The sequence below is a fragment of the Notamacropus eugenii genome, chromosome 1 (genome assembly GCF_028372415.1).
Source record: "Notamacropus eugenii isolate mMacEug1 chromosome 1, mMacEug1.pri_v2, whole genome shotgun sequence".
NCBI lineage: Eukaryota > Metazoa > Chordata > Mammalia > Diprotodontia > Macropodidae > Notamacropus > Notamacropus eugenii.
Genome location: NC_092872.1, coordinates 49490778 through 49508791, shown reverse-complemented (window position 1 = coordinate 49508791; position 18014 = coordinate 49490778). Strand labels below are relative to the sequence as shown.

The 18014-nt window shown below is 34.4% G+C and overlaps 1 protein-coding gene across 9 annotated transcripts in view; it reads right to left on the bottom strand.

Annotated features, from left to right (window-relative positions):
• Positions 1 to 18014, bottom strand: part of UNKL (unk like zinc finger) — a 125890-nt gene that overhangs the window by 47622 nt on the left and 60254 nt on the right. For 6 of the 9 annotated variants that reach the window (XM_072600334.1, XM_072600283.1, XM_072600293.1 and 3 more), the window contains 4 exons: positions 15550 to 15634; positions 13075 to 13232; positions 8081 to 8269; positions 3576 to 3638 (listed from right to left, as the gene is read on the bottom strand). In XM_072600334.1, the coding sequence (XP_072456435.1) occupies positions 3576 to 3638; positions 8081 to 8269; positions 13075 to 13232; positions 15550 to 15634 (495 nt within the window). Of the gene's footprint in view, positions 1 to 3575; positions 3639 to 3985; positions 8042 to 8080; positions 8270 to 13074; positions 13233 to 15549; positions 15635 to 18014 lie in introns of those variants that run through there. The other 3 variants (XM_072600308.1, XM_072600325.1, XM_072600377.1) reach the window with 2 other exon arrangements.

Sequence of the window (18014 nt, the reverse complement as noted above, 5' to 3'; positions counted from 1 at the left end):
AGAAGTGGTATGAATAGCTATGAATTAGAATGAACCATTTTCTGCCTAAAAAGACTATGTAAGTTAGAGTAGAAAAGCGACCTTTCAGGAAATTGACCAAAGGGCAGGTTGCCCAATTTGATACAATTCATTAACTTTCCTTCAAAGGAGACTATCAACAAGTATCCTAAACTCCATGTTTTACAGCTTTAAGTTTCAAAAGGTACATTTTCCTGATCAACTAATATTTTTGATTCTCAGTAAGAGTTCAATTATCCATCTCATTTCTTGATGACTCCCCCAAATTTACCATCATCCTCATTTAACTGATATAATGATACCAAATCTCCCTTCCAAAGAATGGTCCATAGAGAAATTGTAGAATCACTCCCAGTGAGGGAAAAAAAAAAACAAAAAAAAAACCCCAACAACTGTTAATAAGTTGAGCCAACTTAGAGTCAGTAAGTCAACCATTATCTGGTCTAGTTCCATAAATTAAGACTATCTGATATGGTAGAATTCAAGTGCATTTTCTTGCCCAAGCTATGGTCTTTTAAATCCCCCTAACATATTGTTCATTATGCCTTCAATAGCAAATAATGATGCCTCCTCTCCAAATCATAAATCATCTATTTCCTAATCCTGCTACATCTATATCTATACAGAAAATGTGGAAAGACTCTGGTTGCATGGTATAGTGCCAGAGAGTTCACTGTCAAGCATGCAAGTATTACTGGGTAAAAGAGATGCCCCTCTCCAAGGCACTAAAGTGGTACCTTACCTTATAAATAACCAACAGTATTAAAGTGCAGGCCTTTATTCACTAAAGAGATATATTACTATATCACTATTAATGAATTAAATTTGGAGTTTCCCTATCAACTTCTATCACATCTGAACAATCTCAGCATATGACAAGTTGTGGGTGCTAACCTGCAAAGGAAACACAGATCTAATAACCTAAGACATGTGGCTAAACTTCCTTTCTCTAATATCAGGAGATTTATGTTTGTGCCTGTTTTGTTAAATAGAAAAATGGTTCAATGCTTCTTCACAACTAATAAGAGGGGAGATTGACTTTATTCTAAGAATATGGTGGGAATAATGGAAAAATTTGTGACAATTCAACAAAGGTAGAATATCTTTGAAGAATAAATGTTCTAAGTAATTACTTCTCAAAAGGTGACCACAGAAATAATTTAGCAGCACCGAGTGTGCTAAGACTACTTCTCTCATAGAAGGATTAATGTATTCCATCTAATACTGTCTCAAACTAGAAAAGAGCCTCCTTTCAACTATTAAGAGTTAAGAACTAACCTGAAAGCAGTCCCAAACAATACATTACTTCTTTTTTCATTTAAGCAAGCCCACCATTTTTAAAAGGTATTGCATGCTCATTACAAGTTCAAAGCTGGAAATACAGGGATAAATGAAAAGGAATCTTGGATCTGGGAAACAGTGCAGTGAATATCTGTCTTTCTGAGCCCCAGTGCAGTCACACACCCGAACTTGAACTATGGAAAAGTATAGAGGAACTGGTACATTAATTAGCAACAGAATTAGTGTTTATTATCATGATTGGGGTTTGATAATTCATAGCCCTGTCTTTTGCAGTCTCAACTGTAACCTGCTGACACCTAAAACTAGCTTGCCCTAGAATGAAAAAAGAAAGTCACTCTGGAGAAAGTCATTCAGAAAACCCTAGCCTACAATGAAACAATGATTACCTACTAATGGGTCAGCTATAAAAGAAAGGCTGTTTCTTCCAAGAAGCCTCAATATTTCCTTTAGTAACAGGTAGACCAACTACCTAATGACCTAAGAATTAGAAGGGTCTGAAGAGAAGTCCTCTTAGCACTCCTCTAAAACAAAGCTATCTGGCTCAGGCTTCCAGAAAGCCGATATTTAAAAGTGAACCAATATGCCCTTGGTGACCATCACCATACTGTGCTAATACTCAGGATCTCACACAGAGGCCTATATGAGAATCCATTATCACTTATTTTCAGGGCAAGAAAAAGGTGATAGAAAAATGAGCTGAAAGTCTCCAATAACTGGACTAAAATAAAGCCAATCAAACCATCAAAAACTATTCAGTAAGTCTTTCAGTCTCTGCCATCCAGAAATTTAGGGTTCTTTAATGTTCCCTGTGCTCCTTCCCTTAGGAGAAGAATGGAGAACCTCTAATTCACAGGCTAGATCCAGTTTTCAGTCCAGTTTCATCCAGTCCAGGGGTGTACTGTTACTTGGGCCACTACAACTGTAGTCCAGGAAATAAATTTCCTCAGGTACTGCTATGATTAGCCTATTTGAAACAGTGCTCCTAAAAATCTAAGGATAAATATCAGCTACAGAATTGTGAAGAGGGGTTAATCCTCTGACATTTCAAAAAACAATAACGAGGCAATAATTCTCACAAAATTCAACCCAAGTGAAAAGCAGGATAAGACAAAACTAATTTAACCACTTTAGAACTTCTATTTCTGTGTATCTCCTCCTTTTACATATTTTTCACTTTCCCCCCTTTTTTTCTTCCTCTAGCCCTATCAATTGGATATATGTAGACCTGACAAATATTATTAAATGCTGTCTTTAATTTACATTATTCCTTGTTCTTAATTTGTAGCACTAGATTTTAATGTTTTATACACTTCTCTTAAAAAAAAAAGCCCACTCCTACATAACTGACCTGATTTGTACTTTAGTTTTCTTCTCTTATATCCCCTTTGCTGATTTTTTCCAAATCAATATCCCTGAACAGAAAAAATTTCCAGACATCTGTTTAAAGGAAAAGTCCTAAGTGGCTATCCTCATAGGTTTGAGGACAGGAAGGTAGGGAAGAACCTGAGGCATCTATGATGAGCTACATCTGAATCTCCATAGCAGACTAATTGAGTTGATTTTGTTTTGCTTTTTGCGTAACAAAGAATAATAAATATAATCATTAATTGACCTCATTAGTCAAGAGGCAGAAAATATACTGCTTCTAAATGTGAATATCTCTGACAGGTATCAGTTTTACAAGAATCTACTACAGAAATTCTAACGTATACACATTTCTTTATAGCTACTAAGAAAAAGAGGTTCACTAAGACACTAAAAATACTAATGACAAATATGACAAAAGGTGTTTATGGGACTCAGACCAGAATAATTCTGAAAAAAATTCATTTATGATTTATAAAATACTTTGTCCCATTGACTTGAGAGAAGAAAATAAGAGAGTCTGCACACTGCTGATGTAGTCAGAGATAAAGAAATACAATGTGTAATCATTTGAGACTGGTTAGGAAAGTTGACAGATTTCTATAGAATGTTTCATTTCACAAGCGATGTTTTTCTTTGTAGCCTGTTTTTACCACCCCAAAGTACAAATTTTATAAAAACATGAAAAGTCTATTTAACACCGAAAAGTCTCTTATAGGAAGACTACAACCACAAAAGCACTACACAACAAACTGATGGAGCGTTTACAAAGTTGCAAGATGAATAATAAAGGAAAACCTAGAGCATCTTCAATACTTTTAGGAAAATACAAGCAGCTTACTCTACTCACAAACATAAAAAATTTAAAATACTGGTCTCATTGACTGTACCTGTTTATTGTCTTGTTCACTTATTTTCTGGTTATTTTCAGTAGGCAAATTTCTCTGCTTTGCCTGAAACACAGAAACACTTATGTTGTAAAACCGAATTAAGGATAGTGACTTCGAATATATTTACAATAACTCCTGACTCAAGGTGAGTTTTGGATGTATAAAATAATAATAAACAGCTACGCCAAGATAATTATTTAGGTCTATGCATCAGTCTTCTTAAATTCAAATGTTTTTACTTTAGTCACATGGATATATACCACAATACCCCCACAGAATGATGCTGGATAGTTGTTATAGAAATAGTTAGGAAAAGGGAGAATGAACAACCTATATTTATAAAGCTACTTGAAAACAATTTCAAAAGAATCAAAATTCATCAAGACAGAGAGGTGTTCTAAAAGACATACTAGTTAGTAATTACTCCAAGTAGAGGTCTAGCCACCATCTTGCTCTTCCTATGAAGGAAAACATCAATATCAGAACTACAGAGTCTATAGAAACATAGTACAGATGCATATAATCATATTCCTAGAACCAACTGCTTTGCCATAAAAATAAACATTTAAGTGGAACAGTACTTTAAGGGGAATTCTGCCATCCTACTTTTTATCTTTTACCTGTTTTTGTACCCCTGAAGAGTGGGTCTGTATTCTCCTTCCTCCTCATCCCCAAGAAAAAACCAAGAAAAGTAACTGATGAGCAGCCACACCATTAAATTTTGTGTTGTGTTTTGGTTTGCCTCTAGTGTCCCCCTCTGTTATCTAAAGTTATTTTTGTGTATTTCCCACTATTTTCTTCTTCCTTCTTAGCTTTGTAAAATGGATGTATTTTGCAAAAATGGATGTTTCTTGTCTGCCTCCATCCACTCAGGATAGTGATGAAGTAGGTGGAGAAGTGAATTGGGCTTGGTAAGGTCTTTGATCTTTCTGTATGGTTGAATTTTTAAACTGACAAAAAAAAATAAGAAGTAGATTCAGATCACACTAGTTCTTATTACTACAACAAGATCTACATCCTAGTAGTACACACAATAGTATACTATTGGAAGACGTATCAATAGCTATAGTAACGATTTTTGTTGGCATTATTATTTATTCCCTTCATCAACATGAGGAAAACATCCTGTTTTTTAAAATTTATTTCTGTATCAACCTTGCATGAACACTGTATACACAGTGAAGTCCCTCTGCTTAAGCTTTTTGCATTTATTCATATGAAATGCTTACAATTTGTAAGGCAGTGTATGAGAGATGACAGAGAAGAGTAACTAAGTGTTGGACATGGAATGAATCAGGCCTCAGTACTGGGAGGGACTCCATGGTGCAGTTGGAGTCATGGGATCTGAGTGTGGATTCCTGCCCTGACACTAACTACCTTGTGGGACCTGGGCAAATCTAGGGGTCTAAGCTTCTTTATACGTAAAATGAGGAGGTTGACCTAGATGACCTTTTAAGTGTCTTCCAGTTCCAGATAAATGATTGTTTGAATCCCAATGCTAATATGTAATAGCTGTGTGATTCTTGGAATGTCAGAAAATATCTCTAAGCCTCTGTTTCATCTTCTATAAAATGGAGATAACACCTTTAATATCTATCTATATAAATGTCAGATATATATGGCAAGTGAAAGTTATTTCTCCCTTGTGTCATAGTTATGTTTCCTTCTATTTTCTATTTCTATTAGTTCCCTGGAGACAGTCTGTGAAATATTTATCATTATACCCCCAACACCTAGCATTGTAACTTATACACAGTAAATATATATTAATTGAATTGATTTGGGAGCACTACACTAAACACTGAGGGGGACACACACACACACACACACACACACACACACACACACAGAGTATGTTCATATAGGGCAGGCACATAATGGGGAAAAAACCAGTGAGTTGGTAGAGAGGATAGGGTCTCCAAAGATTCAGGAATTTGTGTAGTTGTACTTGCACAATAGTCAGAAATAGTCCAACAGTGCCACTGACCCCTAGGATTCAGGATTAAATAAAGATGGTGACCATTTGAACAGCTAAAAGTTCTTTTGTCAAATCTATTAATCTGATTCTTTCATCATGTGTCAAATTATGAACTAATTAATGATTATTCCAAGTGACTAAGAATAGATAAGAATATTCAAAATTATGCTCTTTCCACACTGTTCCTAAAATTTCCTAGCTAAAGAAAAAGGAGACAAGGTCATCTTTGTAACTGACAGCAAACTATATGCTCTAATTTCTCTTCTGTGGGAAAAGTTGATATTAACTGAGCAGAAGAGAAAACAAGGGACAGTGAGGGATCATCATGAAGTTCAATTCCCTTAAATCTTATCATTACATGGCAAAACTGTTGGCTTTTTAAAAGCTGAATTAATTTTTATGTAAATTCTGAAACTCCAATTTTCACTAAAGTATTCCTAGTAGCAAAGGTTTTCAAGAATGTGAGAAAAACAATTTTTAGCTACAATTTTTTCCAAGATGGCAGGTAGAACTCATCTCAAAAAGACTAGAACTAGATGTTATTTAGAACATCATGCTTATAGTAAGTAGCTATTATAAATTTACCACTACCCTCTAAAAATGACCCCTAAAATGATATAAAATTCTATCACCAAAAATGATATTCTGGTTCCATTAAGCCAAAATGCTTTTTCGGGAACTACCTACAAAGACCCTTATTCTTATTTTCACAACTTTTAATATCATGACTACTGGCCACATCTTCTATTATTAGTACACTGGATTTAAATTTCTCAACGCCACCTAAGGTATGGTTAACTAACTAGCAATAGTAACTAATTAGTACTATACCTATTTCCTCACCCAATCCCTCCAACTTCGGAAAATTGAGGAAGTGGGAAAATGTACATTTAACCTTACTAAAAGAATGGGCCAGGATAGAACTTCCAAATTACTTCTAGTCATAAAAAGTATTATTTTAAAATCTTCAATGGACTTCTGGTTGGGTACACTTACCAATCTTTTACAATCATTTAAATGATAGTTTTATCTTCTATGATTGAAAAAGATTATTAAATGCACCCAACCTAAAGTCTACTGAAGATTGTACAGTATTCTGTGATTTTCCCTAAATCACAATTAGAAAATAAACTAATCTGAAATAAGATACAAAAATACTAATACTCTTAAGTGTTCAGTGAAACAACTCTGAATTGGATTTATAATTAAAGTTTACAGTTGTGTTACTGTTTAGGTGAGATGACGTGTTTGATTAACATTAATTCTATGAGAACAGTCTTAGGCTGTTTCTAACAAGTGTCACCACTGCATATACTGTGACATGCAGGTATTTCAAAAAGCATTACTCAGTGGATATTATATCTACTGCTTTTCTCTCCTCCTTTTAAATAGGAAAAAAAATAGGAATTCCGGTATGAAACTTTCCACATAACAGAATATCTGCCTTCCCCCTTTCAAAAAAAGGTCAACTGAAATTTACTAACTTTCAGCTTCTTTTACAACTCATGTCACAATCAACATTTTCCAAAGCTAAATATTAAACGTACTGTAGTAACATAAATTTTTGTTTTTTATTATATGTTCAGCTTTAACTACTTTTCAAGACTTTGTATGTTTTTTACTTAAAAGCAGTACTACAGGAAAATGTGAATTGTATATTCTGCAGGAGAACGCAGATATAAAGTAGAATCTTGAATATCTGAACCCTGTTACCTAGATAGATCTCTAAATGATTGAGGTCATTCTGACAGTTGGAAGAAAAGACAATAGATGGGTTGAGAGTAAATAGCTGTTGCAGAGAGACAATACAAAGATGTAAATGTGCAAAGAGTCTTAGTTTAGGGGCTCAACTTAAAGTCCATAAACTTTTTCTTTCTTTCTTACAAAAAAATCTGATAACTATCTCAATATAACTGATTTCTTTGCAACCCTATGCATTTTATTTTATACGCTTGAGAACATTATTCTGAGAGGGGGTTTGTAGGCTTCATCAGACTTGCCAAAGGAGTTCATAATGCAAAAAAGATCAAGAATCACAGGATACTATAACAAACCCTTTGCTTAGTAACATAAAACAGACCTTGGAAATAACTAGAATAATTTCTATTAAGGACAACATGCAATCCCACAGTCTTTTGGGCACCCAATTATAAGAGAACCACAACTCAAAACTGTAGAAAGACAGAGGTTATCTGACCTGAGGTCAAATGCTCACCTATACCATTATCTTTCCAACGTTATCACTAATAGAAAATGAGTTTACTATGTTAATTTGAGGGGCATTTTACTATTTATATAGAAAACTGTTTCTAAAAGCAAATTTCAATTTTTATTTGGAAAAGGTTGGGTATGGTCCCAAGGCTAAGCTTTTTATCACCAAAACCAAGACTTGCTTGAACACCAACAAACTGAAATCAAGTTTGATTATTTTGCAAGTTATCAAATGTAAGCAATTATTATAGTAAAAAATAAAAAGTAGAAAACATGTCTTCTTCACTTATTGTCAATGTTCATTTTATTGACATACCTGATCCTCTCGTTCAAAACCTGGTGCTTTTGGATAGCTAGAAGTTGGTGAAGAAACGCCTGATGTGGTAGATTCTGAACATAAACCACCATTTGCTAATGATCTTTGCCTACAAAGGGGTCCAATGGGAGACAAGGAACTACTGCTACCAGAGCTTGATGTTACTGTTGGACTATTGGAACAGGAGATCTAAGGAAGAATACAAAAAACACATAACGTATCTGCCCAGGCCTTCCCCACTTGACTAATGTTTTGTAAAACATGGCACTCAATGTAAATTTTTTTTAAAATGTCATGCACAGGTTAGGTTTTATATGCACAAGACAGGAACTGAAGAGGGAAGGTTCTTACAACATAGAAGAAAACTGCCTTACAAATGGGGTCAAATTGTTTATACTACATAATTTATTTTTCTTATGTAATTAATATCTGTTCAGTTTTTTGTCTGGTAATCATAACCCCAATTAATTCCTTTTTGGGAGATTTCAGTCAATATTTTCATCACTTAAGAAGAAGACAAGTTTCAAGAAAAAAACTAAACCATTCAAATTTTCATCTCAAAACTCTACTTACTCTTCCCTTAACCCTCCTCAGAATAATGTAATACCTTGTGCTTTATGTGTAATATGGAAGAACAAGAAACATAACTGCTAATCTAAAAGATTATGTTCTCTATAAAAATATTTCTCAAAAGCGTATGCCTAAAGTATTGTAATCCCAATTAAGGTGGGCATATGTTTAAAATGTATCTAAGTTAATTGTTTCTAATAATCATGGGCCATATATTCTATTTTAAAAAAAGAAACTGTAATTACTTAGGCATTTTCAAATTTCAAAACACTTAATACTGAACTGATAACTTTTGTTCTTAAAATTGTTTTGAGTTGTAAGAAGTCTGAGCTCTGCTAGTGGGAGATAAGAAAAAAATAGGAGAGAGAGAAAATTGAACAGGCTACATTTACATTTTCAATGCAATTTTCAAAATGGGATACCTAAAAGATAAAATAAAACTTAAGACCTTTAGATACTGTAAATATAGGGTTATAACACCCTAGCATCATCAGAACAGTAACACAACTCTAAATCAAATAGAAATTTAGCATTCTAAGCACAAAGATTATTTTTCTGTAACTTAAGATTTTAAAATTAAGTTTGCATTACTCTTTTAGACCCTACATGACCTGCCTGATGTAAAAATTGCAATATCTTTTCAATAAGAAAACACGGCAACTAATCACATTGTCTTTTTTGGTAGTTACTAAAATAACAGATCATGAGAACGCCAAAGGTATATAGCATATGTCTGGGGTGCCTTACTGAAAACTGAAATCTCTCATGAGCTTTTGTGGGCTGGTTGATAGTATGGTTACATTAATTTATAAGGAGTGGAAAAATTATATCTAATTAATGGATCCTTGTCAACTTGTGGGGACTCTATACTTCAGCCTGTTCTATTCAATATTTCATTGACTATATGCATGAAGACACAAAGGGTATGCTAGTGAAACAAAGCTGAGAGGGACAGCTAATACGACAGGTGATAGAATCAAGATTAAAAATTAGTGCAGTAGGTTGAAAAGATGGGCTAAAAGCTATGAACTTCTCAAAGGGGCAAGTATAAAGTTCTAAAGTCAGGTTCCAAAAAAATCAATTACATAAGTATAGTTATGTATTACTATGCTAATAGTAATTAAGGCAGGAATGTTACTGAAGTGATTCTTACCCTGGGCAGAAGGAAAATTAGAATAGACTCCCTGAGTGTCTTCTAAATATGAGAGCCTATGTTTCCACTTAGTAAAGCTAAAATTAAAGAAGTAAAATAAATGCGGATAAAATCCTGATTAATGGGGATATAAAAAGAAACAGATTCTAGTTTACTGAATTTTCTGGTTAAAAGAGGCAAGCAGAGCACACTTTTTGTTTCAACTCATGCACTTTAAAAAGATTTTTAATCCTAATAGTGTATCTTACTGCCTTAGTACTGCCACAGTATGCTAAATCCAACCAAATCTTCCTTTGATGGCAAATGACCTTACAGTGTCTAAGGACTGGAAATGAGAAAATCATAAAAGTGCTATACAAATTTAGTGTACTGAATTTCCAACTGACTTGATAAATTCAACAAACATGTATTAAGGGTTTGCTATGCACCATAATAATGTGATAGACATTGAATATTTATGACAATAACTTAAAATTTCAGTGAGCTAAAAAATTACGAATATGCAGAATATGTAGAAAAAACAGAAAATGGTGAAAATGCTCAGCAAAGAATAACTAAAATATAACATATTCATTACAACAATATAAGAAGAAAAATATACAAACAAGTATAAAAGTGAATGGATAAACAAACTAGAAGGGGGAAGAAAAGAAGCAATTGGAAAGTTGTTAATAAATATTTTTGTCTGCTGCAATTCTCTTTAAAAATCTGAACAATTCTGAAGACATTAGATTGGTCTTGCTTCTTGATGTTTATAAATAATTTCTAAAAATAAATTAATAAAAAAATGAAGTATTACGGTTACAACTCTCAATATCCACTGTAACACTGCATATATAGATTAGACCAGTTTAGAAGGAACTGTATTAACTACAGATTAGATGTCGATTTTTAAGATAAATGCCTGATAAAACAAACTGTCACATGCCACTTTGCTTTTCTCAAAGGACAGGAACAAAATTAACTGGAGGTTTTGACTAACTGAACTTCAGTTAATCAGAAAAATCAATGATAGATTTTGTTCATCTTAAAGCAACTTCACCCTTCACCCTTGCTTAAGAAAAAGCATTTAAAAAGTCACAAGTAAGGGAAAAGAAACCAGGACTGTTTAGACCTTCTTTTATATAAACAACTATATTATTAACGTTTGAATTTTAACATCTTTTTGGTCTGCTCTTGTAGCATAATCAAGTTTAATTACGTTGTTAAAGACAGTAGCTAATACCCATGTTTCTTTTCTTCTAAAGACAGGCCATCAAATCCACCTCAAGTGTTATATGGCTGAGCTGAAGAGAATAAAAAGCAAGGAGCACGTTTTTAATCAATTTCTTTTTTATTAATTTTGAAAGAGGCTGCTTTTAAGTTAAAAAGAAACTAGTATTTATATCAGCAAGCAGTATAACTGTGATTAGTTCTTCAAATTACTTTCAATTAGCACCAGTGTTAAGAAAATCCATTGCAAAATAAGTTATTTTCCCTTTGGAAAATTTAAGTTATCACCAAAAGGATTCAATGTTGATCCCAGTACCTAAGTATGTATTGAATTTAATTTATAGAGCTGATTCATGTATTAACTGGCCAATAACTTTTTCTTGCTGGAATCCTGCATATCTGAACCCTGCCACCTAATGATCTCAAAATGAATGGCCCTGCTCGGAAGACTGGAAAGGAAGACAACAGATGGTTCAGATGGTTAACTGAGCTGACACAGAGGCAAAGATGGCATGGGAAAGATACATAATGACATGATGAGCTTTGAATTCGGTGAAGGAAATCTCAGAGCTTTCAGCTAAAGTAGAAGTGAAGCTAAAAAAGCTAAAAGAGAAACCCAAAGTATTTCAGACTATCCAGTTCCTTCTCAAATCCAAATGATCTACATATTGCTGTGGGCTCTCCTTTACTATACATCAGCTGATGTCCACATCTTAGATAATTATTACAGCTACTTCAAAGGAATGACACTTGAAAGAGGATAACTATTTTGTTTGTTGTATGGTCCATTTTTTAAAGTTAACCTTCAATACACAAACAATTTAATTTATTATTAATGGCAATTTTCACAAATGAAATTTGTGTGTAACTAGACCTGAATAGGCAAAATCAAAATTAGATAAATACAGAAAAGCACCATGCAATTTTTCTTACACCCTCCTCTCACTCCTTCCTGCCAAATAAAGACAGCAAACACCATCCATCATCTTTGAAAATATTTAGGACCTAGGTAGGGTACATAGAAACACCTGAGAATACCTGAAGAATAAACTTCTAGTTACATGCTGTTTCAATTAAGCCTGCATGCACTGAAAATAGGGATTCCGAATTCTTAGCCAGTGAAGATAGGATGTTTCCATCATCATTCTCCACTCAACAGCTGAAATAATAGATTGTTCTGTATGTATGTATGTATGTGTGTATATATATATATATATATATATATATGCATGTATGTGCTTCTATTATATAATTTCCTTTGTTAACCAAACTTAGCCCCCTCAGCTCATATATATTTGTGAGTGTGTACACATAAGAAAACAAAGTAGTTACCTCTGACAATCAGCATTTATACATGTATCTTTTCTATAAGGAACTGGCCACCAGCTGATTTACAAGCAGAGCCTGGAGTGAGCGAGTGAATGAGTGAGTGAGTGAGAGAGTGAGAGACAGAGAGAGTGTGTGTGCACACGCGAGAGAAAGAGAGAGAAAGAGAGAGAGAGACAGACAGACAGACAGACGTGACATGATGGAGTTTGGCTAATAAATGATAATTAGATAATAGAACAATTGATTGAGTAGGCTCAGTAGGTTGGAAAAAACTGTTCCTTCAGCATATACCAATATGTACTTCTGCCTAAGATTTCTTTCCTCTTCCAGTTCCACAGATCTGAGACAGTAGGATGTTAGAGACAATCCAGTTGCAAAAATTCTGTCACTCCCTGGGCCCTTATGACCACTTAAGAGGGAAATGCAAGGAGACTTCCAAGCATCTGTTTTCTGAGGCTGTCAAACTGCTAGGCCCAAGGCCAAATACATATAAGTAGACCGAGATGATCCTGAAGAACAATGGTTTGTGCCAGGAAGATGTATTCCTGGGGTCATACCAAGCCATGCACATAGCATATACTTACATGTATATTTGTATGTATGTAAGCACACACATGTAATGTATATGTGTAGACATAAATATATGTTCTCTACTTTTAACACATTAAAACATAAAATCAAATCAGTTGAAATTCTACTAGTTGCAGAAAATGCATTTAGAAATACTTACATTTCCAGGCTGCCCATTATTATTTGTAATGTTGTTTGTGGAGTTTGGATCATGGCAGTTCCAGTCATTTGTGATTCCTATACTCTCTGCTGAGAACATGTGAGCACCCGGCTTTGACTGACCACTGTTTTGCATCATAACTACATTCATGGTATCCTCTGTTGAAGGAAATTCCAACCAATCAGGTAATAAGAGAGTATATCTAAACATTTGAACAACATTTTTCTAAATAATGCCACAAATAAGGAACCAAAAATATCAACATAAATAAATTCTTTAAGAATATTTTTATTTTTTTCTATTAAAAAAGGTGACAAAAATATTTAAGAACCAGAATCCACGATTTCTGTAGATTTGTGGTCTTTAACTACAACTGACAGTATATCTAAAAATATAAGCATACTTTCTCCTAACATGAAAACAGTACAATGAAATTTGGGTTAGCTGGATCTGACTGTGAAATTTCAAAATTATAGTTCCTCCAAAAACTATAACTAAAAAGAGAAGAAAACTTCTACCACCACAATGGCCATGCTGACCTTAATGCTAACATTAGTCTATGGAACTAATCTGTTTTCAATGCTAGTGTAGTCTAATAAATCTGTTATCAATGCAACACCTAAGGGTTCGTTATATCTATACAATGAAGATGGTCTGGCATAAGTGTGTGTGCATTACATATTAAAATAATGTACAATTACTTACGTTTTCTATCTATTAGGATGATTTAAAGTCTTATGTAATTAAACTAATAGGAAGCTAATTATAACATTTACTAAAAGCATGCTGGCAGTATGTGGTGGTGGTACACATGCACCCGAAGTCCCTGCTTCTAAGGCAGGGATCTTGAGATGGAGAGTTCCATGCTGCAGCAGGGCTAATGCCAATTGGGTAGCTGCACTAAGTTCAGCACCAATATACTGAATCCACAGTAGTAGAGAACCACCAATCTGTCTAAGCAAGGGTAAACTAGCCTGGGTGCCATGCTAATTAGTATTGTGATAGTGCCAACCACTTATATGGCTGCTGAATTTTCAGCCTGAATGAGACAAGGAGACAGTCTCCAAAAAAACAAAAAACCAAAAATAATAATAATAAAAAAACCCAAATAAAAGCAGTCTGGCTTACTATGGTTTCATGATGTTAATACCATAATTTAATAGCCGCAACAAACAAAATGAGATTTTCTAAGTTACAAATTTATTATTTTGCAAACTCTAGGCTATAGTTATATTCACCTTTTACTGAACTAATATTAACACTGAAATATTAGAATTATAAGGAATAAGAAATTATTTATTCCCAAATGACAAAATCTATCAAACTTAAATTCAGTAAAATTCAGTAACTTTTCTGTTATTCATTGATTTCTGTGGACTCTGATATCAAATGTGATACCATTATTAAAGTTCTCTTACTTTAGAATGTGAATGTTTATTAGATTCTAGTTAAGTCCTCCCCATAAAAAGGTGAATCAAAAGTTGTCTTCATATTCTAGCTTAATCAAATTCATTCAACCTGGAGTTTTATGAAACCTCTTTATTGACTTAAGAGTCCTTTTTATTTTATTATCTGCAAAAGGCAAGAAGATGGTTCTAGGGTAAATCATCCAGGCAGCACACAATGGTCACCATGCAAAAGAGACAAAGTGAAGATTATCCAGAAACCCAGCTGTATATCCAGGGAAGTAGGAGATAGCACAGTAGGAATGAGAGGATTCCCAAGCAGCTGTGTGAGTTCATTCTCACACTGCTGTGGGAATTATACATAACTCAAAAGATTATCTATCCTAGAATTGATCCATTATTTGAGTATACAACATAGGTATATGTGGTAACCAACTTGAATTACACATATGTGACAAAGTTGGGCCACAGCTTCGCTATCCTAAGACCAGTATGTGCCTGATGGAATGAACCAAGTTATTTGACTGAATCTTAACAAGTACCATGTTGTGTTTCCTCAGAATGACTGGAGGTGAATTTTCAACAACCTTCTTTGCTAGGGCTCTCATGGGATGTTCTCTATAGAAAATAAATGCCAAAAAGAACTTCCACAAAACTTGGAACTAAGAAAATAAAAGTTATATATAGTTAATTTTAAAATACTGACATGATTTTGTCAGTACAGGGAATTCTCTGATGAGAAAATCTCTCCCACTAATACAAATCAGACACTTGTGTTCTGCAATCACGTGGTCTGACAGAACTAAGAGATTAAGTGAGCTGCCTGGGGTAACACAGCCAGTATGACCTCTAACTCAGGTCTTCTTTATGCCAAGGCCAGTTATCAGTAATGCCAGGCTGCTCTTCAACTAAAGATAAAGATAAAACATCTTTTAAAATCAAGGGAAAGTTAACAACAATTTTTTCACTGAAATTTTGGAGAAGTATTATTCCTGCTGTATTTGAAACCACTGAGCTAAAACTGCATAATCTTGATTAATACTAAAAATTCTAGTTTTTGCTTACTTACTTTCAACATGTGCAAAAGCACAAAATGGACCCCGAGGGCAGTACCCAGTTTGTCGCATATCATTGCACTTTGTAGATTTATAGATCTAGGAAAGAAAAATCGAATACACTTGATCAACTCACTAAATAAAGTACCAGATACCATTTCTTAGAAGTAATTTTATGAAAAATTGTCTTTGATTGCAATATAGTCTATATTAGGGGTGGGGATCCTGTGGCCTTGAAGCTACAAGTGGCCCTCTAGGTCCTCAAGTGCAGTCCTTTTTGGACTGAATCCAAACTTCACAGAACAAATCCCCTTAATAAAAGAATTGGCTCTATAAAACTTTGACTCAGTCAAGACCTAGACGGCTACATGTGGCTTTGAGGCCATAGGTTCTCCACCCCTGGTCTATATTATGCTATTATTATGTTTCTGAAATTCGCTGCATTATACTACCATTGTTTTATTTTCTTTTTTAAAAAACAATCTGAATTTTGCTGCCTTCAGCTTCTCCACAACAAAATATGCAAACACCATCTGCTTAGTCAAATGTTTTTCATATACTTGCAAATCAAGGGCTATATCAAACTATTTTGCTTAGTAAGAATAAATATTCACTTAAATATTTTTGTTAGATTACTTTTAAGATAAAAAGTGCTTAGTAACATATTTGAAATATAGATAAGTCAAAGGAAAAAGTAACCATAATTCTAATGGCAATATTGTTTTTGGCTCAACAATCTACTGTTTTGTGAACCCCAGGGAATGATCCATAGCTTTTAAGCTACAATCCTTAGGCATTTTTTATAGCAATATATGATACATGGCAAAATTATCATCTGACAAAAAGATTCCAGCCATAAATTCTCTCTCATAATAAATGCTAAATCACAAAACTACGTAGCCTTTCTCACTGCCAAACGAATACTACTACAGGTTATGCAGTAAACTTGACAAGCCTAGTTTTTCAATACCTGGTCAGATTTTAATATCCATTCCACCTTTAAATACTCTCTATAGTATGGTCTCAAAAAATTACATATTTAAAGTTGCAAGGGATCTTAGAGTTCATCTACTCTAACCCTTAGAGGAGGCTAAGTCTTAGAGCTGTGAAGTGGATTGCCAAAGTCACACATATGGCAAGGTGAAGGTGAAATGTGAACCCAGGTCATAATTCCAAATGCAGCACTCTTCTCATTGTACCTTTCCAACTTCTCAAGTACTTGCATGGTTAAGTCTAATTCTTCTGGTCTTGTCATACAGTAAGATTCACTTGCAAGATTATTTTCTGCCCATAATCAACATTCATGCACCAGAGTCAATCAATCAATGAACAATCCTTTATTTAGCATTTACTACATGCCAAATATGGTAGTAGAGATACAAAGAAACCTTCATGCCCCATCTCCTCAAAATATATATCTCAAACAGAAAACATAAAGTCAAAGTAGAGAGTAGAGAGTAAACAGCCTCTGCTAATAGGATCAGAAGTTATAATTCTGTTACCACTACTCACTGACTGATTAATTCCTTCTTGCTTTTGCTGACCTTCTAGACCTTACATTCTATTCTCCAAACTTTATAATGCTCACTTTTTTCTCTCCTTACTAACTGAAACACTAGACGTACCCCTTTTTTGATTGAAGGTGTGGCACCTATAAGACCTATTTTGCTTCACTAGGCTTCTAATCCTGACCTGCCCGTTGTCTTGTGCCATGTACAACATCACAGCAAGGAATTTCTCATCCATCAGCACAATTGCTTCATCTCTATCCCCAATACAGACAAATTAGTGCTGGGTCATTATTAAGCAATGCTGAAACACAACTATTCTTGTTTATGGTGAAATCTTGCTGAATAGTCTTCAGGGATTTGCTCTGGCTTCATCTTCCCTTCTTCACAGTCATGGGATCAAAAGTCTGGACCTTGACCTTGGAAGCCAAAACTAACCAGTGCAACCGTATGTGGTCTTTCATTCCTGCCATTATGTTCTATGACCGCTCATTTCTTGACAGACTCCAAACCTAGGTTAACCTCATCACTTGTCTTTTCTATTCCAGTTCTCATCTTAAGAACATTACTAAGAGTCAGACAACGATATCAACTAGATCCACTACAAATTTGTTTTACCTAATCTCACTGTTAAATGAAAATCTTTTCGTTCTTCCCTGACAACCACCTTCTTTACTATAAACCTTCTAAACCTTTACAGAAAGGATTTATCTTCTACTTTATTGAGAAAATCAAGGCCAAGTGTCATAAGCTCCTTCTCCCCTATACCACAGCTCAAAACTATTCTACACTGTCCCTTATTTTTCTCTCCAAGATAGAAAAGGCCCTTTTCCTTGCTAGAGTCGATCCAACGACTTGTTCCTTTAATCCAACACTTTCTATCTTTCCTCGAGGAGCTTGTGCCTTCTCTTGTTCTTCTTGTGCTATTTTTTCTGCTGCCTTCCTTCATTTGATCCTACTATCTCTTCCAG